Here is a 23653-nt window from a genome sequence, read left to right on the forward strand (position 1 = left end):
AAGTGTGCAGTATGGCCTATTCCACTAACCTACACAGGGTGCAAAAAGACAGATGCACTTTAATACAAATATCCTCTCACAGCGTGAACCTGTTTCAATGGTAAGACTAACTTGTTATGTGAACATGTTTAACAAAAGTACTTGAACTGTGACTGTAAAAACACAAACGTGACCCTATTTTTTAAAATTTTACTGTAATGTTTGGGTAACTCTCATTCAGGTAGATGCCTCACACAGTAGCTAAACCTTGAACAAGACTTTGAGATTTACTGGAAAAATATATAATGATTAAACTTCTGTTACCTTCCTTGTTTCTTACCGTGCTGTAACCTCTTTACTTTTGCATTAACTTCTGAGCATCATGAATGAATCATTAAACCGTCTTCAGTGTTGTCTTACATCTTATCCTCTTAGTTAATGATTGAACTCCTGCTGTGTTTTGTAGTTGTAACTTCCTGGTTCCTGGCTGGATACTGTACACTTACAAAGCAGCGGGACAATGGCGTTAACACAAATGATTAATTAAAGCAGGTTAATAATAGAGATAAAAAACTCCAAGTGCTCTCCAACTCCTATAAAGACCGATTTCACCAGGGTCCGACTATTGGAAATCCTAAACTGGGCACACAGAAAGGATGTAAACTGTGAAGTACATTAATTATTAACTCCTATAGTTATCAAAATAATCTTTATTGAAAAAAATAAAACACATTTACATGTGAGCATTAATTCATCTCAGAATGAAAAGTATAAGAAGCAAAAACACTTTCCTTTATTAGACATTTCATTTTGCACATACCAGAAAACACCTTTCAGTGAGAATCCTAGTTTGACGTTGTCAGGATAAATGATCCAATTAATTATTTATATCAAATATGTTCTTACCTCCTCGATATGAGTTGTTAAGGCACATTTTGTGACTTGCTGTTTTGTATTCATTTATATTCAAATTTACAAAATCAAATACCTGTCATTGACAACGTTGTCAGTACATATCAGTGGTTTCTGAAGCTTTTCATATTCAATATATAAATACAGCTATCAAAAAATATTTCAATCTAGAAAGAGACAACATTTCACAAATATACATATTACGAAAAGCAGAAAAGATATAAAATATGTATCGTAATAAAAGCCAGCACTCTTGAAAATGAAATCAAACATTTTAGTGCAAATCCAATCATGTACACAAGAATATTAAAGGAACTATGGATATGCATTTAACAGAGATATAATGTTAGCCATTCGTTGCCTGAGAGATTTGATACAAAACAAGGACTATGAAGCTACATCTGTAAAGGTGTAATCCATACTGATCTTCCACTAAAAACTCTTCTTTGACGGATTCAAAAGATGTGGAACAAAGTGCTGTTTAATGTTCAATTCATGACACAGGGCAAGGAGAAAAGAAATCAATCAAACTAAATATCGTTAACTTAATCAAATAAGATTGCGCCAAATCCTTATTCAAAAGCCTGTACATAAAAGGTGCTGGACATCTTGAGCAGGTCTTCAACCTTAGACTGCTGCGTGAGAACAATCTCTGACAGAGAGAGATTAAAAGACCTTCAAACATGTGAAATGTAACGACAAACGCGTTGTTTACAAGTTACTTCTCTGTTTCATAGCTACTGTACGGTCCTAAGAATACCAAGATGGTATTCTGACTGCTGGTCATCAGCATCCTTTCTGCTGTACTTCCTTCTCGGACACCACAGGTAAGATGAGATGGGAGATGCGGCTCCAGAGTCCACCAAACTTGTCTATGTCCATGTCATTGAAATTAGCTTGGTTGCTTGAGCCAACCAGCTTTTCCTTGACGTACTCTAGCACCATCTCCTCCACTTCCTTCAGGCTCTGGTCACCAATGATCTCGTCTTGAGGAAGAAGCACAGTAAACAACAAGAACACGCGCTTGTAGGCAGAGTTTTCATGGTCACAGTAGCGATAGAAAATGAGGGTGGAGCCTGGAGGCAGCTCCTCGAAGCGATGAATTACCGCCACAGGTTTGTCTCCTTCAAATGCTGCTCGCAGCTGATTGTCGATGTCCAGCTTCACCTCATCGCTGTCCTGGTTGACTTTGCTGGCTCCGTCGATGTGAAGGACAGAAGCATTGAGGGCAGAGGAGTATGAGGATGCTAGGCTCTGTGCCAGGCAGCGCAGCGTACTCTCAGCCCCGCGGCCTGCAGTTAAGATCAGACTGACCGGCTCTGTGGGATGCGCTGTGTTCAGGTGCTTCTGCAAGTGGATCTTGGTTCTCCTCCACAACTCAGAGTGCTGACTGGGGAACTGAGCCTGAAGCAGAGACAGCTGATCTAGAAAAATGTCTGGCTTTATGGACCTGGATGGTTGCATTTCACCTTCTGCAGTATTTTTCATTATAGGGATGATCTTGCATGCCACTAAGACGGCTGACCCGATCAGCGCCACAAGCACTAAACGGCATAAACACCACATGAATCCTGGAGGGAAGTAAGACCATATTAAAATCATTCAATGAATGTAGAACAAGTATCTTTGGGTTTAAAGATGATGTAGTTAAATGACTCTATCTTACCGCTACAGGAATAACCAGACCTTTCCTTGACAGCAAGTGGTTTTTTTTTCACTGGTAAAAGAAAATAATGTCATGGAATGAATATCAAACATGTCAATCTACACTTGATGTTGCTAATAATTGTTTTGGTTTTTTTTTAAGTTGAGGCTTCAATACCTTGTTTTTTCTGCTGAACAGTTTGTTTTTGTGTCGGAATATTATTCACACGTTGTCTTGTGTAGGATTTCTCCGAGGCTGGATGCACACTCTGGTAATAGTGGTTAACTACAGGTATACCTAAAGAGGAGTAAGAACATATGCATGTAAACGTTTTATTATTTTTAGAGAGGTCAATCATTGGACATGTGCTCAATGTGTTTTCCCTCCTGATTTTTCCATTCCGTGAAATCTGGCTAAATAAAAATGCCCTTATTACCAGTGCTTTTGGCCTTTGCTTCCATTGTCCTCCTGTACTCGTCCACGCTGGTGATCTTCGGGATCGGCACATCATGTCTGTTTGCTGGCGGTCTGATTTGAGCGGACGACTTGGTGGGGGCTTTGGTTGAAGAATTTCCTGAAAAAACAAAACCAGCCATATTAGTTTTGTCCTCCATTGATGTAATCACTCCTATGCAGAGTGAAGCTAAAGCCTTTTCCTACCTGTCTTTGTTCTGATCCATTCTGCGTCTTCATGTACAGCAGGACTGCGGAGTTCATTCAGCACTACACAAGGGGATAGAGATATGGACAGCATTTATATAGAACTTTTCCAGTACTTAAAACCCCTTAAAACGCTTTTACATACGAGTCAGCAATCACTCATTCACACACATTCATACAGAGGCAGAGGCTGCCATACAATGTGCCACCTGCTCAGGGAGACTTCACACACACTCACACACCAATGACCATGCCATCAGGAACAACTCCTACCTTTCTTAGTAATTATCCAATCTGCATCTTTATTCACAGGGTGACTGCGGAGTTCCTTGAGGACGACACAAGGGGATAGATTCATATCTCCCAGGGCGCCTGATGGACAAGAGAGAAAACTATATCAACATAGTTAAATAATCAGAGAACACAAAGATGCCGTTTGTTATTAGATGGCACCTGCATGCATAGCTTAATAACAACAAAGAAAGTTCATTTGATATCATCTGATTCGACAAATAAAAAAATACTTAACAAACAACAAATCTGTGGATATAAGGAAAGAATTTATGGAGGGACCAAAAAGTTGTGGTGGACTATCACTACCAAACCTCCGTTCATATTACTGGGCTGCGAATTTAAATGCCATCTCTCTATGGCTAAAAGACTGGAATGGCACAACCACAAGCCACAAGTAGGCCACACTCACTCCCTGCCTTACTCTGTGCATGTTTACGAATAATAGTGAATAGTGTGAATGGAAATGTGATTGTAATCAATCTTTGCGCATCTTAAACAATTCAAAAAAGTCTGGGCATCCAAAATATTTCTATCTACTCTCCAATAACTAATAACCATCTTTTTCAGCCATCTCTGTTGGACAAGGGCTTTCAGGCCTGGCAAGAAAGAGGTATCTATAGCATAAAGGACTTGTACATTGACAACACCTTTGCCAGATTTGAACAGCTGTCAACAAAATTTCAACTGACAAATGCTAATTTTTTTCGTTACCTACAAATCAGAGATTGTGTGCGTAAGAAATTCACTAGTTTTCCAGACTTTCCTCCACTATCCTGTTTAGACTCTTCTCTTAAAGGTTAATCTATTACATAGAGGTAGAGTCTCAATGATTTATGCACAGATCATGAACACATTGAGTCCCTCCGTTTCTCATATAAGGGAAGCATGGACCAATGATACTGGGATTCCGCTCTCTGATGAAGAATGGGAGATGGCCCTTTATAGGGTGCACGTGTCCTCTATTTGCTCGAGACATGCACTAATACAATTCAAAGTCTTACATCGCCTACACTATTCAAAAGTTAGACTTGCAAGAATATTTCCAGGTATCGATCCTATATGTGACCGATGCGAACAGGCCCCTGCGACCATCGGTCATATGTTGTGGTCTTGTTCAAAGCTTACTCAGTTCTGGAACTCTTTTTTTGATGTTGGCTAGGCGTGCCGTTCTTTTTAAATGGAAAGATTCAACGCCTCCAACATACAGTCAATGGGTCAGAGATATGATGCAAAATATAACACTGGAGAAGATTAGATGTACCCTGAATGGCTCTATCAATAAATGTCATAAAACATGGGATCCATTTACTCAATATGTGAGTATGTTGCCTGGCGTGGAACTGTAGCTATATGCTGTCATTGTCCATGTGCTGTTGATCTGTCCTATTCATGTTGAAATATGAGATGCCCTATATTTTTATTTTCGTTTTGTTTTGTCTTGTGTTTTTTTCTTAATCAATATATATTTATTTTATTATTGTTTCCCTTATGTCTGTCTAGTAGCGTGTTGTGAGAGATGTCTGTTGTTAGTGTTATACATAAAGTAACTATACATTACACAACTGTGAAAATGTTATCTGATATCTGTTTAAAATCACCATAAAGTGGGAAAAAGTCACATTTGTTGAAAACAGTTCATAACTGTGAGAATTTGCAGCTTTTTTAAGTTGTATAATGGTTAATCATATACTTTTAAATGGTTGACTATTTGTTGATTAAAGCAAAAAATACTAGGGGGGAGATAATGAAATTATGTATAATATCCATAATATAATATAAGAAAAATATATGATAATGTAAAATAAACCTAACCTTTGTTTATTTGTACATGATGAGTGGCAGGAGAGGACCTGTGTATATTATCAATTCCCTGGTCTTCATTTTTCTCCTGATCTTCATCTGGTTCCTGGACTTCCATCTCATTCACATCACCATAGCTGTCCTCTGATCCTCCAGACTCCGGCCGGCTCTTCTTGCTTGGGCATTCTGTCATATAGTTAGTAGAATACTCATTATTTTCACCTTGAATAGTACAAACTATTTATGACTAACTTTAGGCAAAAACTGTGAGCTGGAGCACCCTACCTTCATCCTCTGAGCCACTCTCCTCATCTCTGGACCCATTGACAGCTTTCACAGGATTTGGGTTTTTCAACCCTCTTTTGGTCCTCTTCAGAGGTCCCCTGGGTTCCAGTTCAAAACCCAATGCTAAAGAAGGATCAGAAACACATTATGGAAGTGAGTCTCCAAAACCGCTTTAACGTTAGATTGAACAAAGTTTGAAATAACTGCAAACGTGTAAACGTACAGCTCAATTCCTCTCTATGCCTATAAAGTTAGCTAACGTTGGTTTTGTCGTTCAACTTTTGAGTGAGCAGCTAATAGTGACTTAGCTTCAAATGCTAAGCTAACAGAGCTAACCCTTATTGTCACAGCAGTCAGTTTGCTCACCTCTAAAGTTACCCGAGGACTGCCTAGCCGATCGTCTCAGAGAGCGAGGCTCTTTGTTTTCAGTAACCGTGGAATCCATTAATGGTTATAAAAAGAGCGATGCGAAAAACATCAATGACTCAATACGACGTTCACATACGGACGAACCATGGATTTCCCCTTAAATTGTTATGGGAACCATTTTCTGACAGGACGCCGTTAATGTCCGGAAACGCCACATTCTGTGTATCTCCATGGAAACACGGGCACTGCTGAACGTTCCGCCTGAATGTTGTGATCTGTCAGAGCGACGGACGTAACGCAAGATTCACGACAAGGAAGCGTTTTGCTGGACAGATGTGATCACAGGTACTTTCTTTTAGAATGAGTTATTAGATTCAACTATTAAACATATATGTATGTAATGTAAGCTACACGAAGGTTGTTATATCCATGTATCGTCTTGCTAACTGTTTTGTAAACCACATAAACCAGCTTCTCTTTCACCTGTCTGTCAGTTGACTCGTTAGCTTGCTAATTTTACTCAACGGTTGATGATGTCATCTTAAATATTCCTCCGTAAAGGTGTCTATTATTTGTTTAATGCTGAGCTGCTAGCAGTGCTGCTAACTAGCTAACTAGATATTTGACGTAACCATTTCGGTACTTTTACAGCGTCTCAGTAGCATTAGCAACTCCCCGTGAACTCGAAACGGATGTTAAAATGTTTCCAACTTAGAGTTTGAAAAGTAAATGACTTATATTTGTTTGTGCTGACAGGGTAGCCCCATCGCAAGGTTTGCGCGTTATTTATACATTGAACAGGAAGAGTGCACACTCAGCATTATTGTGTATCATAGTTCCCGAGTTAGCTTATGAGCTAATTGTCGTCTGTAGTGACTGGGCAGGTTAATACCTATTTAAAACAGACTTTGGTTACAAACTATTGCCCGCATGTTAGCAATTAATTGCTTAAACAATCAAACTACATAACTAAGGTAGCATCTAGATCTATGTAGACCTAAGGTAGATCTATGGATATGACGAGGGATGAGGCAGTGTCAGAGATGAAGTCGTACAAAAGTGAACATAATTTCATTAGTGTGCATAGCGTACAAGAAGCAACCTTTGGTAGAGGGTAATGTTACCAACTCACAAAAGTTAGTCCTCCCTTATATCAGTGTTGAATGAATGAAATTAAGGAGTTTGCTTTAAAGTGAAACCAGAAAACGTTAAGGCACCCCTTGACAGGTACACAAGCAGCTTTACAACATCACTTAAGTCTTTGAACTTTGTAATCTGTCAATAACTAATACATGTACTCAGTGCTTGCCATGACAACCAAGTTTTATATACCAATTTCTTTTTATGCAGGTTCGATTCATCCTTTGAGTATAGTTGCCCCATTCACAGCCATGGCAGAGCAAGACCCAGCTCACCACCACACATCAGGTACTGAAACACCAATGACAATGGCCAGATATTAGTTATAGTGGTTTAAAGGTTACATACGTACAGTTGTTTAAATCTATGTGATATTTCTTTATTGATTTATTTTAATCAGAAGGGAAGGAAGAAGAAACACAGCCCGTATTGGATGTTGTAGTTTTACAATCTGACTACAAACAGCAGAGAGATCCTGATGAAAAGCAGAATATCTCAGAAGATACGATATGCAAACTGGGTCAAAGTTAATCTAATCATATACTGTATGTGTATTTACCAAATATGTCTCTGCATACTCTGAACTAACTTGTAATATGGTATCTGTCTCACCTTACAAGATTCAGCTTCATTACCTGCAGCTACAAATGTAGAGACTAACAACTCCAGAGGTGAAGATATGGAGCAGTCTGATGTTAAATGCAAGTTTATTATCAATGTTTCATTTCCATAACTTCACAATTTCAGTTTGATTGGCATGGTAAAGTCTTTCATAGACAATCAACAGTTTACATTTCAATATTCATACATATATTCCATTAGCTTTATTACTGTTGAGCAAGTTTTCCTAGCAGCCCTACTAACAAGCTAACAACTATTATCGGTTTTCTTACAGTGTCTGGTAGCACACAACAAATTCAGTTTAAATTTACCCCAAAGATATTATGCCGTAAACCCTGGGGCGCTCAAAACAGACTTTTCAATAGTTTCAACTTTGATTTTTAACAGTAGTAGTAGTAGTAATTATTTTGTGCTAACAGTTTTACAAATTGAAAGCCTGAAAGGTTCTGGAGTCAAACCCGTGTTAACAGTTTAACAACATATCTCGAGACTTTGAACGTGTGACAAGGATCTGAACAAAACCAATAAACTTGCTCAGGCGTTGGCATAATAAAAACAGGTGTTATATTCCCATGTCTGTCATGCAGCGTTGAACCAACCTTTGAGTGAAGAGCCTCGATCTCCAGGCATGGCAGAGCAACACACAGATCACCACCACATTGCAGGTACTATAGATATCAGTTATAATGGAATAGTATATTTACAAAACATTTAAGAGTAGTTTAAATTTACTGTACTGTACATTATGTGTCATTTTGTTTTTTTATCAGAAGGCAAGGGAGAAGAAACTAAGGCCCAATTGGATCAAGTGATTACAAACAAGAGGAGAAGGATTAAAATAAAAAAGGCTCAACTCTCACAAGGTAAAATGTCATCGATTTGTATTTAACAAATGTGTTTATGCATCTACTCTGCTCATCATATGCTCTCTGATGTAAGAACCAGGTATAGAGTTATCAGTGTTTTATTTCTATCTAGTTGCCTCCTAACTGGAACACGTAGAAGGGAGCACACACTCCCATTTTAGCCTCCCTCCACTGGCTGCCTGTGCATTTTAGAGTCCATTTTAAGATTCTTTTATTTGTTTTTAAGGGTAGGGATTTGAAAATGAAACATTAGACTTCCAGTGAGACTTCCATTTCTGTATTTGTCTGCAGACAGTGATGCGGCTGGCGATAGGATGGCGCCTGCACATGACGACACAACGCTGAAAGTGGCGGTAAACAGAAACCCATTTCAGGCTGATGAAAGAAGTTGTGGTGATTACAACAGAGAGACACCAGGAAATGAGCAACTGGCCTCAACAGCTGAGGAGAAGTCCAGTGAGTGTTCCTGTCTATAGTGATTCTGACATTATTATCTAATGTAGTCACACGTTAAGAGACAGGGCGTATTACTCACTTTGGGAAAGCTTGCTGCAAACCTCTAACAAGTGTCATTTGTGGTAGTGTGTAAACGTTTCCTTGCTGTTTTCATTTTTATAGTCAGTTTACTCCATTCTCTCTGCAGTACTTGTGGTGTGTTTCCTTTACGTGCAATGAGGTGACGTTCCCACCATGTTTTGATATCATTTGCCATTAAATATCATCTCCATTTGGAAATATTGGTTTTGCCATGAACACCACAAATATGGCTCGGATGCAGAAGGCCTTTTTTGCTTTGTAATGACAATGATAGTTTCTGTGGGCGCATATGTTTTACATTCAAGGTTTCCCTTTGTAATTGGTTTGCAAAATTATAGCTTTGTGTACAAAACAGAGAGAAATTATCTACACAAATCACTGCAGGCGGGCCAATAGATAACCTGTACTGGTTTAACCATCCATGGCAAGTATTTGATGTCTTTGTTTACAGCAGTACTTTTTCCACTGAAAGCTCCAGGGTCCTCCACTTCATACTATGCTGTTGGTATTTGCTGGTAGTGCTTTATTCTGAAGCTGTTTGATCATGTTAATGCCATTTCGATATTCAGTATTGAGCCTAAAGGTTGAAATCTTTTCCAGTCTTAAATAATGTACAATTAAAAAGGGAACTCTCATCACCCTGGACCTTATTTTTATACCCCACTCTAAATGCAACGGTAAAGACACCGATAATCATTGCTGAGTTGGTTAAACCTTTGTAATTTTATCAGGAGAACACCCGATTGGGGAGAAGAAAGAATCAGAAACGACAACCCCGCCTACTCTAAGTGAAGGAAAGGATGACCAAGTCGATGGGCCTAAAGAAGAAAGCTCAGACACCAACAACACACATCCTGAAGCTGGAGACAGTGAGTCTGATCTTAGTAGAGTGTTATATCTTTCCTTACGGTTGTCTTGTCGTTCTTAGTCTTACACAACAGATAAAGCCAGTGAGGGAGCATCACTTACGGCTGTCAATCTATCAGCTGTGTGGGTGTGTTTTTAGTTTAGTTTTAACATATTTTTCTCTTATTTGTCAGATGATGAAAGCATCAAAAAGGAAGTTTTAGCTCACGAAGAAGAAGAAGAGGATATCCCGGAGAGAAGAGCCTTTCCACAGTTTCAGGAAAATGTTGAAACCGTCGGTCCATCCACTGAAGAGCCTGCTACAGTTCCAGTGGATAAGGAAAATACAGGAGGTAATGTTGTTTGTCTTTTTGATTCTTTATTGTCAATAGTGTTTACTTACAGATAATGAAGGTAAGGTAAAACACAACTTCCTTTCGAGACCTTACTGTCTCAGTGATTGTTTTTTTTCACATGAGTAACTTATTAAGAACTAATTCACACATCACATGTGCCTTCTCTCCACAGGAATTGGAATGTACCTCATATTAGGTTTCGCGGTGTTATTGGTCGCCATCGTTGGACAGCAATTCTACCAACCCTGAGTTGCCGCGTCAGAAAAACGATGAGCAGCAAATAGACATCTTCCTCAGGCAGCTGGGTAAAGTTAAGACTCAGTTCCCTAACCAGCGTGAGGTGCTCTGGAGCCGGAGCAAGATCCACCTGCTGAGGCACCTCCAGACAGCCCAGCCCACAGAGCCGGTCAGCCTCATCCTCACCGCGGGTCACGGTGCTGAGCGGACACTGCACTGCCTGGCTCAGAGCCTGGCCACCGCCTTCTCCACTTCCATCAACGCCTCCGTCCTCCACATCGACGGAGCCAGCAAAGCCAGCCAGGACAGCGACCAGGTCAAACTGGACATCGACAGCAAGCTGCAGGGAGCTTTCGAAGGAGACAAACCGGTGGCCGTCATTAACCGCTTCGAAGAGCTGCCACCAGGCTCCACGCTTATTTTTTATCGCTACTGCGACCATGAGAACGCTGCCTACAAGAAGACTTGTCTGATCTTCACCGTGCTGCTGGGGGAAGAAGAGGAGATTCCTGCCGAGGCTCGTTTAAGTGCTGTGGAGGAGATGGTGGACGACCACCTCCAGAAGAAGTTCCTTTCTGACGGCCGTCCTGTAGCTTTCGACAGGATGGACCTCGACAAATACGGTGGACTGTGGAGTCGAATCTCTCATCTCATCCTACCTGTAGCGGCAGAAAGAAGGATTGAACTTGCAGGGTGCTAAAGGGACATAAAAAGACACTGTTGAACTTTGAGTCTAGAAACTCATCTACCACCACGTTTCCCTTAGAGTGAGTCCTTCTGAGGCCAGTAGCAGTGTTTTGAAAACCCAAATATTTCTTGCATAATTTATATTGAAGCTCAACACAGATGAAAGGATCACGAGGAAATAAGACATTTATAATATTATGAAGATAAGGTTATTCGTTATTTGTTAAAGGAATTGGGGTCAAAATTGTTTGGCAGTAAGGCTGTGGTGCTTTACTCATATAGCAAGATCAAATGTAGTTAGATAAATGAATTTTAAGATAATAAGTCATTAACTGGGGTACTTGTGGATTTAACATAGAACTATACTTTCTGATTCACAACACAGGGTTTTTTATTTTCAATACAAATGTCTTTTTCTGCAATTGTCAAACCTACATGGCACCACATGCCTTAACTGAACCTCTTTTTAAATATACCTTTACATGTGTCACACTACAGGAAGACGTGTCTTGAAATAAGTGCATAAATTGAATGTGCCTTAAAGTGCAAATAAACAGGTAATTTTAAATAGGTCATTTGTTGTCATTGTGATGATCCATGTTGCAGCTAGAGGGCGGCAAAACCAGGGCTCAGACTTTGCTGCTGTGAAGCATCACATCACTATGCACCAGGTTACTTTGTATTTGACCTCGAAATGTGATTCAGAACCTTACATTTTAAGTTGAATCATTAATAAAAATCAAGATGAATCTAAAATGTTCAGCGTTTTTATTAATTGATATTCACATGTTGGTTTTATATCACGTTAAAGCGGTTGTTTGATGCAGTTGAACTCCTCCTTGCAGGGATCAGGTCCGCCTCCTGTCCGCGGCTCTGCTGCAGATGCCGGCTGCTCTCTCTCAGAGTGCACGGCTTCACTGCTCTGCACATTAACCTGCGATCACTGACAATGGATAGGATGGCATCGCGCTATAAAGCTTAATCCCGCTTTCTGATGGATTGTCTGCATACACCTGTCTGATTTTGGAGCCAGAAGTAGGCTATGCAATTGTGTTGGCAGCTGAAGTGATTTGCAACAGGCTGTGCCTGCTTGCATACTTGCAGTATTTCTTTTTCTTTATTTCGGTGCTCTGTGAGCCTCACAATGTATAAGTTATGCATTACTATCGTCTTGTGCTGTGCGTTTTTTCCATGGTGCTCTGCAGCGCCAAAGACCTTGGGTGCAGATCCCAGGTCAGATTTTGAGGCAGAGAATAATGAAAGGCTTCAGGACGAGATAGCTGGCCAGGAGAGCATCCTCTCTAAGGTAGGAGGAAATATCAAATGTTCTTTGTTCTCTGGACCTTTTATAATTTCGTGCGTAAAAGTTCAAAAGTGTTTGATTGATCTGGAAAATACATTCGTCCTCTTCTCTTTGTAGCTGCTGGGTGATTATGACAAAGTGAAAGCCCTCTCGGAAGGCTCTGACTGTCGGTGTAAATGTGTTGTCAGACCCCTGAGCAGGAGCGCCTGCCGGCGGATAGAAGAAGGGAGCGCCACCGAGCAGGACTTCTACACAGTGGAGACTATCACATCTGGACCAGAGTGCAAGTGTGCCTGCATCGCTCCTCCGTCAGCAGTCAATCCGTGCGAGGGGGAGTTCAGGCTGAAAAAACTTAGAGAGGCTGGGAAAGAGAATGTCAAGGTGAAGTGTCGTCTGCTCCATTTCCCACCGATACAAATATGTTCCCACGCTGCAGTGCCCATCTTAATCCTGCTGTGAGCGCCCACCTGTTGATTTCTATAAAGATATAGATCCCCTGGGTTATGGATATCATGTCAAATCAAATTCCGAAAATCCACACTTCCAGAAAGTTTGGATTGGCTTGGCATTGACCTATTTTACGCATGTCATGTCTTGAATTGGTAAATCCTTTTGACGGAATCCACTTCATCATTCCAGCTTTCCACTATCCTGGAGCTGCTGGAGGGCTCTTTCTATGGGATGGATCTACTCAAGTTGCACTCCATTACCAATAAGCTAGTGGATCGCATGGACCACATGGAAAAGGTACAGTAACAGTGTGCATTTTCGTTGAAAATATGAATGCAAATATGTTAGTATAACATTCACACAAACTGGGGGGATAGCAGGTGCGTTTATACTGGTGACTTCTGGACTTAGCATGTCCAGTAAAACACATTCTTTGGACCAGTTTTCAGATTTATTAGGGGCGGGAGCTAGGAAGAGTGAAGGCTTTTTAGTTAACTGAATTTGTCAGTACAAAATTGATGGCTTAATGCTTTCAGTATGTATTTGTTAGTCTAGAGATCTGTGCAGTCAGGACACGAACAACATAATGTGAATGTGTTAACCTTGAATTGCAACTTCATATATACTGAAATAAATCATGAAGTAAATCTGCCCAAACAGGTTCAACGAAACTAACTGGAGAACAGAGGAGTCTGATTATCCATTCATTATTATAATTATTAATGAATTACGATTATCCAAAACTGAAAACACTTCAATATAAATGTTATTAGACATTACATTAAAATAATACAATCTTCTGCGGACAACAGGATTCAGAGATTACTATTCAGAACACCATGCTTTTATACTTGTTTTTATTTGATGTTTCCACAACTTCAAACAGCAGCGGGCCCAGGCTTAAGCTAACTTAGTCAAACTTTGTCCAAAACATTTCTTTAACTGCCTGGGAAAATGTGTTGTATGTGTCACTCTACGTCTGTTTGTCTGGTTCTGAAATGACTCTTTTCACAGACTTGTCCTGGCATGTGAAACACATCTGTAGGTGATCAAATTTATGGATAAATCAAGCACATCCATGATTAATTTTATTAGTTTCAGCTGCGTCTGTACTGGTGTGACATTTGGAAAGGTTATCTGTAGAACAGTTGAAGTGTAGTGACATCACTGAAAGTGCATTCTGGGAGGTGTAAAGAAGTAGGGACCTTTATGCAACGTTTCTGCCTACCAATATATCATTAAAAGCAAAAATAGCTCTATTTAATAAAAGCTGTACATCATAATATTAATGGAAGTTGAATTAAATCCAGATGATTCCGTTTTAGGGTAATGGTGTGGTTCTGTAACATGCTTTTCCTACTATGACAAGTCAAATGTAGCTTGAAGCTTGCCTATTTTCTCAATAAAACATGTACATTATTTCTGTTAACATCTCAATTTGTCCATGACTGCATGAAGGCAGTGTCTCTGAACCACAATGTGGATGAGGTGAAGCCCCAGGAAAGTCCTTCAATCCAGGCAAAAGCAACTGAAAGCCTTCCAACTGTTCCCTCACGACAACATCAGGACAAGAGAAGACTCAGTGAGGTAAGCAAGGCCACTGCAGGTTAGGTTTTATTGTTTAGTCAGGTAATCTCAACGACACACAGAGTCATTCTCAAGACAGACAAAGACACTTGCAGACAGGACATTTACACAAAGACAAAATAGTAGAACAACAATCCTGCAAATGAAGAGCAGCTCAAATGCATACCAAGGTGAATATGAAACCCCAGGTTGACCAAACGTATTTGCAAAAGAGAAATTGACAGTCACTTGTAGGAGTGTTAGTTTTAAACATAGTTTTGGTTTATTTAAAGTCCCTCTAATAGTCAAAGTACTTGTTTCTTGCCCTCTTATTTCATAGTCCCAGGCCCCCCCCTAAACAAACATGTCTTTGGAAAAAAGTCATTTGACGTTGTTGAGGGTCTTTCCCGAATTCCAAAGTTGAAATTTGGATCATGTTTTGCCAGTGCAATGGTGATATAGGTTCTTGGAAATAGTCAAATGCATTGTCAACAGTATATTATAAGTGTCTTTAATTGAGACACACATGCTTTTAAGTATTGTCCCCTGTATTCTAGGTCAAACCCTTCTAGGTATAATGAAAGTGCGTCTAACTCACATAAAAGTCACAACTAAAATCTTTGTTGATATTGAAAAACATTTATCAGGCATCTAATCAAACAGATTGGTCTCATGCTCATGCTTTTGTCTGAACTGTTCTCGCCTCATAGTAATTCTGTGTCCATCTGTCCACTAACAGGAAAAGCATGAGGAGCAGTTTATTGGGGAAAATCCGTCGTTCTTACAGACAGACGGTTCTACTCAGATCATTGAGGTCAAACCTCTGGTAACCTCGAAACCCCCGGATAACAAGGAGGCTGCTCAGGTGTTGAAGACTGGCCCCAACGGTATGATCATCAGAGGAATGACTTTTTATAAATCCGAGCCAGATCCGATGGTGGCGGATGACGGGGATCCCGGAGAGAACTGTAAGTACAAACCCCCTTAGTCGGCTTAAATGCTATGGATTAAAAACTGCAAAAAAATGTAGAAAAAACCCCCTAAAAACTGCACATAAAAATGGACAGAGGTTAAAGTGATCATCCCAGTTACAGCTTGTATATAATGTATATTATTTCCCTTACGTCCACACTCTGCTAACCACGAAACAGGATCAGTGGTTTGGATGGATTATCACATTACATTAATTGATTTTAGAGAATGTCTGAACATAAGAGCTTAGTGCTCGTCTAAACTGCCTGCCATCTGTCAGATGCAGATGCCCTGCAACAATTTACGAATGGGTGCAATACTGTGGCTTTAACCGTGTGTTGAACTGATTTGTGATTTCAGACACAGATTACTTTACAAAAATCATTCCTCGTTCTCTCATTGCGCTCAGATTATTTGACCACATCTGTTCCTTTCCCCTCTTTTTTTTTTAGTGTTTGAGTATCATGGATTCAGTGGTGATGGCCCCATTAACCTGTTCATTGAGGAGAATCTTCTTGAACACAGACCCCAGCGCCCAAGGACCAGAGCAGGACCACGATCATCTCGACCACAGACAACAGGTCCTTTGCAGGGTTCCTTAGAAACAAACCAATCTACAAAACCGATAGGAACTGAGCCCAGCTCAAACATTAATGAGTTCACCAGCGGCATTGGAACCACAACCAGAACCATCACGTTTGGACCAACAACTACCACACAAACAACAAAGACTGCAGACACTGCACCTCAAACTACTCAAAGAGACACTCAGCGAACAATCCCTCTGATGACTGAACCTGGCACCAGTTCTTTCAGCACCACTGCCAAGGAAACAACCAAAACTACCATGAACACAACCCAGCGGGCTGAAATTACAACCTCATGGGAAACCCTAACTGCATCCACAACAAGAAACACACTAACCACAATGGTGGGAACTTCTACCCAGGAGGCGATAGACCAAAATCGGACTTTACCTGGTAGCACTGCAGCTCACACAAACACACCAAACCCCACCACAGAGGCTTCAACTACCAGTCCCACGTCCGCTATGACCATTACAACTCATGCTGCCCCAACTGTAGCAGCAACACACCCCACACTAGCTTTAACACCGGCTATTACCACACAGGCTGCTAGCACAACACCAGAAGAAGAAACTCAATCCTTTTACTTTCCAGCCATGACTTTGCCTCCTACTACCACCCAGAGAGTTACGACTTTGCCTCCCCACACTACTCTGGCTGCCACCACACCTGGGACTACCTCTTCTCCAACCACCACCACCACCACCACAACAACAACCACCACCACTACTACCACTACAAAGCAGGCTGATCCAGTCAAACAGAAATACAAAATCAGCTGGGAAGAGGAAGAGGGGGAGCAGGGAAACAGGGAATCAGAAGAGCCGATGCAAAGGCAGGAGGAATCTCGCCCCAAAAAACCTGGTCAGTTCACTATTTATGTTGAATAATGTAAATAAAACCATATTCATCCACACTTTAAGAAAAAACACCTACAAAAAGGTATGACAGCAGCTCTGGGATTCTGTACTTACTAGGTGTTTTGTTCTTTTAAGCTAAGTAAGTGTAGCTTGGTATAGTGGGTTAGCATGCATGCAAGCACACTAATCAGCATCACAAAATACAGGAAACTAACAGTTGGCCTCATATTCCTGGTATCTTTTCATGCTATGGGAATTTCCCATTCGTTATTTAGACATTTATTGAAGTAAACAAAAATCGCATTATTGGTGCCAGAATAACCATGGGAAGTCATGAGAAACTAGAAGTTAACAAAGGTTCCTCCTCTTGGGAAACAAAAGGTCTGAAAAAAAAATCCTTGGCTATCCATCAACCACTTTTTCAGTCAATTGGTGGACTGACAAACCAAATAACCAAATAACATTCCTAACTCTGAAGCCACATCGCCAGTGGCTTAAAAAAAACATCCGTGAAGGTTTTTTCAGCAACAGCTGAATGCCAAAGATATTACCCAACAAGAAGAACGCATGTCAATTTGATTGTTAACATTTGCTCTAATTAGATGGAAAGAGCTTACGTCATGCCTTAACGATTTCCATATTCTTTAAAAAGAAACTACTGAACTGATATTGTTCTGTGAACATCTAGACGTTGTGTTCCAGTGTTTTGTCCTATGTGGCAAACTCTCCCTCCCAGCGATCCAAGCTGGTTAAAATAAAGGCCTCTAATTATTTTCAGGCTCTGTGACGTAGGTCCGGATGATGTTGCGCTGCCTCTGAAACCTCACTTGTTGTGACTCTTTACAGGGGAGTGTAAGGACACTTTGGCAACCATCTCAGAGCCGGTAACTCACAACACTTATGGGAGGAATGAAGGAGCGTGGATGAAGGATCCAAAGTCGGATAATGACAAAATATATGTCACTAACTTCTACTACGGGAACAATCTCCTGGAGTTCCGCAACCTGGATGTTTTCAAACAGGGTAAGAGCCAGAAGTCGACTTACTTTTTGTTTTGCTTTAAAGTATCTGATGTTTATCCTTTGTTCTTGATCCCTTTCTAGGCCGTTTTACCAACTCATACAAGCTACCTTACAACTGGATCGGCACAGGCCATGTTGTCTACGACGGGGCTTTCTTCTACAACCGCGCCCTTTCCCGAGACATCATCAAGTTTGACCTGCGTCTGCGTTACGTGGCCGCCTGGACGATGCTGCACGATGCTCTGGTGGAAGATACGTCGTCGCTGGGGGAGTGGCGCGATCACTCAGAAGTCGACTTTGCCGTGGACGATAGTGGGCTGTGGATCATCTACCCGGCCCTGGACGATGAGAGCTTCTTACAGGAAGTGATCGTTCTGAGTCGGCTGAACCCTCGGACCTCACCATGCAGAGGGAGACCACCTGGAGAACCGGGCTCAGGAGAAACCACTACGGCAACTGCTTCATCGTGTGCGGCGTCCTGTACGCTGTTGACAGCTACAACATAAAGGACGCCAGGCTGGAATACGCCTTCGACACGCACACAAACACTCAGATGACTCCCAGGATGCCCTTCACCAACAACTACACCTACACCACGCAGATTGACTACAATCCCAAAGAGGGGGTTTTGTATGCGTGGGACAACGGACACCAAGTCACGTATAACATCAAGTTCGCCTTTGTAGACCCTTAATACGGAGTCAACGGTAGTTATATTAAAAAGCTTATTCTATGGTTCGAGTGGATTGTAGATCAGTCCAAATGGTCCTCAGTACGGAGACAAATGGGGGTCAATGTACAAATATACTTAAGTGTATTTTTCCAAAATGGTTTTGTTCCTATTAAGACATTTTACATTTCTTACCTGAAGTCTGGTTCCTCAGTCAATGCATCAAGTTGTGTTGTTTATATCGCAATTCTGTAAAAAAGCCCAGCGAGATACATTTCTGTAGAAAGGATTCAGAACCAGTTTGTATCACTCATTAAAAAAATAACAATTCCCCTTTTCAATTGAGTTTTTTCTGTTTTATACACATTTTGTATTCCTTTTTCTTTGCATCATACGCCACAGATCCTGTTTTAATGGTAATATCACAGGTTTTGCCGTTGACCTTTGTCTTGTGAAAGCACTTATCCCCTCCTTATCAGACTGTTGAGAGGAGACTGCAATAAAATGTGGAAATACTAAAACAAAATCTCTCTTTTTTTATACGTCTAATCTAATTAAAGTCCAAGTGGCTTTAATCATTGCTTATAAGTGCTGATTCAACTGTGAGGAAGACATCCAGGCAGAAATTATGAATACAAACAGAGAACGACTTTTTCAAGCCTATAATTTGCAGGTGATTGATGCACATTGAGGTATTTAAGATAAAAAATACTCTATTGTACTTGTTCATAACACTGCAATTATACAATTTCCCCAAACGGCCAAAAAGGATACACACAAAGGAAGTGTAAAATCCAGTGTTTATTTTTGGTATTTGCTCAAAAAACACAAAACCTCCTAAAGTTTCTTGAAGTGTTCGCTCGCTGTCTCCCACAGTTTTGCTGGGATGCAGTGAAAACGTTGCGGTGAATCGCTTTTATTTTCAAACTAAAGAAAGGAAAAAAATATAACAGACACAGATGTCCTGGCTAAAGAAAACACAAGCAAAGAGAATTTTATGTGCATCTGTCGAGCTAAAACTTAACCTCTAAAACAAACAAAAACGCACTTTCATTGACAAGTATAGCATGTTTCTTATCAACATATAAAAAAGGTTCTTATTCTGATGATGTATCGTTTGCTTTTCAATATATCAATTTTAAAGAAACATTAACAGAGGCCTTTAAAGCCAGAACTAATAATCTTATCTTACAAGTTTGTGCCAATCTTTACAACAAATCAGATAATGAACCCCATCAGACAAAATAACTTCCAGCATGGAGCAATTTCAGGCCTAAGTGCACAGAATGAAAGTGCAATTCAGCCCGCGGACGGAGAAGTGTGGATTCAAAATAACCAGTGGTTAAATGTCAAACATTTAGCTCAAGCTTTAAGGCATATATCTACAGTATATAAAAAGGGGCAGGGGTCACAAATGTCCACCCAGTATAAAAAATCTTCTATTTCTAATGTTTACGATATGTTTCCCTCCCATCCACCATTCATAATTCTACATACAATAATTTATATTTCTCTGGTGAATTCCAATACAAATTTCACAAAAAGCGGACCAAACAATATCAAGTCTTTACAGAAGACTTTTGACAGCAGAATTAATGAATTGTACAGAAGTTGGCATAACTGTTACAAGTAATAGAAATAAATATGTAAAGGAGCTGAATCTGTCATTAATATAAGAGAAGCACAGTGCAAAGAACTAGATTATTCATCATACAATGCTTAAAAACAGCACCTGAAATCCTTAAACCAATGGAAACCAGCCAACAACATAGTGGTAGCCTGCTAGCTTTCACAGATCACCTGACTTCCTGAGATTGCTGCCTGTAATTACAGAGACCATCGCAGCACTCCATCTTGTAACTTAACACACAATTTGTCGTACTTCTAAACATTAATATCACAAATGCCTTGCAAGTGAGATCAGTCATGGGTGTGTAATCATTGTTCTGTGTTCTCCTCTGGCTTTAGTGGCTTGTTCCCAAAATTAACAACCAAAAAAGAAAGAGAGGACACGAGGAGAGCTGCACAAGTATTTGTGTTATTACGGGGTTACTCAGGGTTCAATGCTCAGCCCCCTGCCGTTTAGCAATTACCCTTATGTGGGGCATCTGGGGTTACAGCGAGAAGTAAGTGTTGCCACACAAGGAGCTAGCGGACCCTATTACAGACTACCTCCGGATATTAGCCCGGATAAAGAGTGCAGTGGACTAGTACTGACAAATTGAGCTACCATTGTGTTGCAATACTTAATCGAAAAAACATGAAGTCAGCGGGAGTTCAGAAAATACTTCATCACACAAAGAGAGTGTTAACTGAAGCCTCATCTTCGGTTTGTCCTCGTGGGTTTTGTTGGTGGGTTATATATAATAACAGGTGCTGCTGTCCATCTTAAGCAGACCCCATTAGCACATTGGCAGGAGGCGGGGTCTGGCTGTCAGTCGGGGAGTGTTGGTAAAATGTCTCGGTGCGATTGACCCGGAGCAAAGGCGGGATGGAGGACGACCTGATGTGGATGATCCTCGTGTCCGTTACTTCACAGTCGATCTGCATCATCACCTCGTAGTCTTTGTCCCTTATGATGCTGTCTGTAACGGCAGGAAAGGAAGCAGAATGTTAGATTTAGTGCATAGATCAATGATTCTACTCTGTGTATCTGCTCTGTCAGCAGTGGGTTTATATTACAGCGGAAGATTTAATCAACTCAAGACACACATACAGCTCGCCAAACTGTACGCGTCACAGTAACCAATGGCAGGTTTTTTGTTACACTGGTCGCAGAGAGATGTGATAAGAGAGTGATTTGGGATTGTAAAGGAGTATTGTTTGAGCCATTTGGGGGGCTGAAAACTGCAGCTAGCTATAGGGAAAGAGAGGTAGAGAAGCGGACACACATGGAGTCCAGAGGTGAGTCACAAGCTGGATTTCTCCTTCATAGAGATAAACAAAAACAGCACTAAACAAAAGCAAGACATGCACATTTGAGAGGAGAGAAGAATAGTTTAGGAGAGAGGAAGAGAGACTCTTTGCATTTAGAGAAGAAAATAAGAAACTCTGGCAAGATTAAGCGACAGGAAGAGGTCGAAAGTCAGACTATTGTGTTAGGAAAAACCCCAGAGACTGCAACACACACAGATGAAAATAAACAAAAAGCTCATTATCAAGAGAAAAATAAATGTTCTTCTCAAGGTCATCCTGATGTGTGACCTACAAATAAGAAACTGCTTTGGCTTTGGCTCGGGAAATTCAAGTTTGGACAGAGATGCTGGACGTGAGACAATGGTTGCTAGTTTGTGGTCTCCCGCAGCCTGAATTTGCTCCGCCTGGGGGAAGAACATCTTCTCGAGTGGACACGCTTATAAAATCCTTCGCTAGAAAAAGCTTCCAGCATGTCGAGGGATCCCTTGTGATTTATTTTAATAGAAAACTTGAAAACGTGTCGCAGTTTATATAACCGTGTCCATATGATAGCAGCATTCCCCATATGCAGCACACAAGCCACAACAAACTCTGTCCGTTTGAGTGCGCTCAGAGGGAGCGGTCTTTAAAATATCTGCAAAGTTGTTGAAAAAGCTGCAGTTTTATTTCCAGACACCTGCACAAGACATCAGCTTCTTCTGCCTCTCTGCAGGATTTCCACAGCCGTTCATTTTAAAGATGTTATCAGATCCTGCAGTGACAATACAATAGCCCCTTCTGCAGCCAGAAGACTCCACGGATGTTCATCTCATTAAATGGTCAGTAGATGTAAAGCCGAGTATGACTTCATCTGCTGCTGAACTTCCTCTTTTGCACCTGCAGTGAAACTGGAACTTTTCAAATGGCCTCCGTGCTGCAACAGACATCTCTGGAAGTCATCCTCTGGTTTTGGATTTTGTCACGCTATGTCGGTTTCAAATTAGGCCTCTGTCTGAAGCCGAGCTGGAAAAGTGATTCTCTGTGCATCTCCATACTGCTGGATGAGATCACATCTGAATGTTTCCCCCCTCGAGTTTCAAGGTCCTGTCATTGCTTCACATATGAGCCTTTAGATTCTGCTCAGTTTCAAATAAACCTCCCTGACATTACGCTGCTTAGCTCATTTCTATCTAAAAATAAATAAAAGTGGCAGCAAGTGGAAAAAGTGTCATGTGTAATATCCAAATGCACAACACACAGAATATACTGGAAATATTGCAAACTCTGATGGCCATAAAGAAAAACGCAGGCATGGAAAAACAAAGCAAGACATCTTTGAATAAATATGAAAATGAATTTGCACTTTATTACTGCTTTAATATATTCTCTAAATTAATATCTAAAAGAGTGTTAACGGAGTAGAGATACAGCAATGGGCAGCAGCCTTAGATAGTGTGGTTGCAAGGAATGGTCAATCCAGGATACCTTGACCGTACTTTGTATAATTACATAAAGAAAATAAGTATACCTCCACTGCTTTGTATTACAGTCAACCTAACCCTAACCCTACACTTTGCTCATTCATTGGTTTCCTAATTTCCCAAAGTGTTTATTCCAAATATACATACGTTTGGACCACATTACTGTATTCCTTTACGTTTCCCCAAATGAAAGAGGTAATTAATGCTATTTTTAGTGGAGAGTTGGTGAGCAGAGTGGAAGGATTAGCAACTCAAGAGTCAGATGCTTCTCTCAGGAGAGGGTGGAAACCAAAACAGAGCTGCGTCTCCAAATTCATTTGAATGTTTCTTTTTGTTTGATAATGTGTACCTCTGAACTCATTGATAACTCAACGTAATAACACAAGACTGGCCACTAGAAGCTCCACTCGTGGCGACCTATCAGTCCCATTTAGGAAGAGCATTTTTGGTCAGTCATCATTCACGGTCACAGCTACACAAAACTGGAACTCCCTTCCCAATCAAATCAAAGACATACAGTACATACATCCAGCACCTTTACAGCTCACTTAAAAACAAGGCTCACTGACAACTACACCTGCACACACTAGTCTGTTCTGGATAGGGCGTGTGT

General features: G+C 40.7%; 4 protein-coding genes across 4 annotated transcripts in view; 2 read left to right on the plus strand and 2 right to left on the minus strand.

Annotated features, from left to right (window-relative positions):
- Nucleotides 1-671: 671 nt before the first annotated feature.
- Nucleotides 672-6176, minus strand: si:dkeyp-82a1.6 (torsin-1A-interacting protein 2). The gene is made up of 9 exons (XM_063890885.1): nucleotides 5942-6176; nucleotides 5576-5698; nucleotides 5303-5476; nucleotides 3470-3568; nucleotides 3197-3259; nucleotides 2973-3110; nucleotides 2714-2833; nucleotides 2558-2608; nucleotides 672-2462 (listed from the first exon to the last, which is right to left on the minus strand). Exons 1-9 carry the CDS (start codon nucleotides 6018-6020, stop codon nucleotides 1678-1680), a joined length of 1632 nt encoding a protein of 543 aa, XP_063746955.1. The 5' UTR covers nucleotides 6021-6176; the 3' UTR covers nucleotides 672-1677.
- Nucleotides 6129-11990, plus strand: LOC134869342 (torsin-1A-interacting protein 2-like). Its single transcript, XM_063890886.1, is given in 10 exon segments — nucleotides 6129-6289; nucleotides 7295-7372; nucleotides 7705-7755; nucleotides 8293-8370; nucleotides 8476-8568; nucleotides 8863-9027; nucleotides 9840-9977; nucleotides 10149-10307; nucleotides 10483-10553; nucleotides 10555-11990. Coding segments are annotated over 9 exon segments (1485 nt in total). The 5' UTR covers nucleotides 6129-6289; nucleotides 7295-7335; the 3' UTR covers nucleotides 11248-11990.
- A 137-nt stretch (nucleotides 11991-12127) lies between these two features.
- olfml2ba (olfactomedin-like 2Ba) lies at nucleotides 12128-19005 on the plus strand. Its single transcript, XM_063890884.1, is given in 9 exon segments — nucleotides 12128-12540; nucleotides 12655-12918; nucleotides 13177-13284; nucleotides 14446-14574; nucleotides 15293-15521; nucleotides 15978-16976; nucleotides 17819-17995; nucleotides 18076-18381; nucleotides 18384-19005. Coding segments are annotated over 9 exon segments (2679 nt in total). The 5' UTR covers nucleotides 12128-12378; the 3' UTR covers nucleotides 18689-19005.
- Nucleotides 19006-19447: 442 nt separating this feature from the next.
- The window catches only part of atf6 (activating transcription factor 6), a 37274-nt gene continuing 33068 nt past the window's right edge, over nucleotides 19448-23653 (minus strand). The window contains exon 16 of the mRNA XM_063891862.1: nucleotides 19448-21249. Coding sequence (XP_063747932.1) covers nucleotides 21053-21249 — 197 coding nt within the window. The 3' untranslated portion in view covers nucleotides 19448-21052. The remainder of the gene's footprint in view (nucleotides 21250-23653) is intronic.

The sequence above is a fragment of the Eleginops maclovinus genome, chromosome 9, assembly GCF_036324505.1.
Source record: "Eleginops maclovinus isolate JMC-PN-2008 ecotype Puerto Natales chromosome 9, JC_Emac_rtc_rv5, whole genome shotgun sequence".
NCBI lineage: Eukaryota > Metazoa > Chordata > Actinopteri > Perciformes > Eleginopidae > Eleginops > Eleginops maclovinus.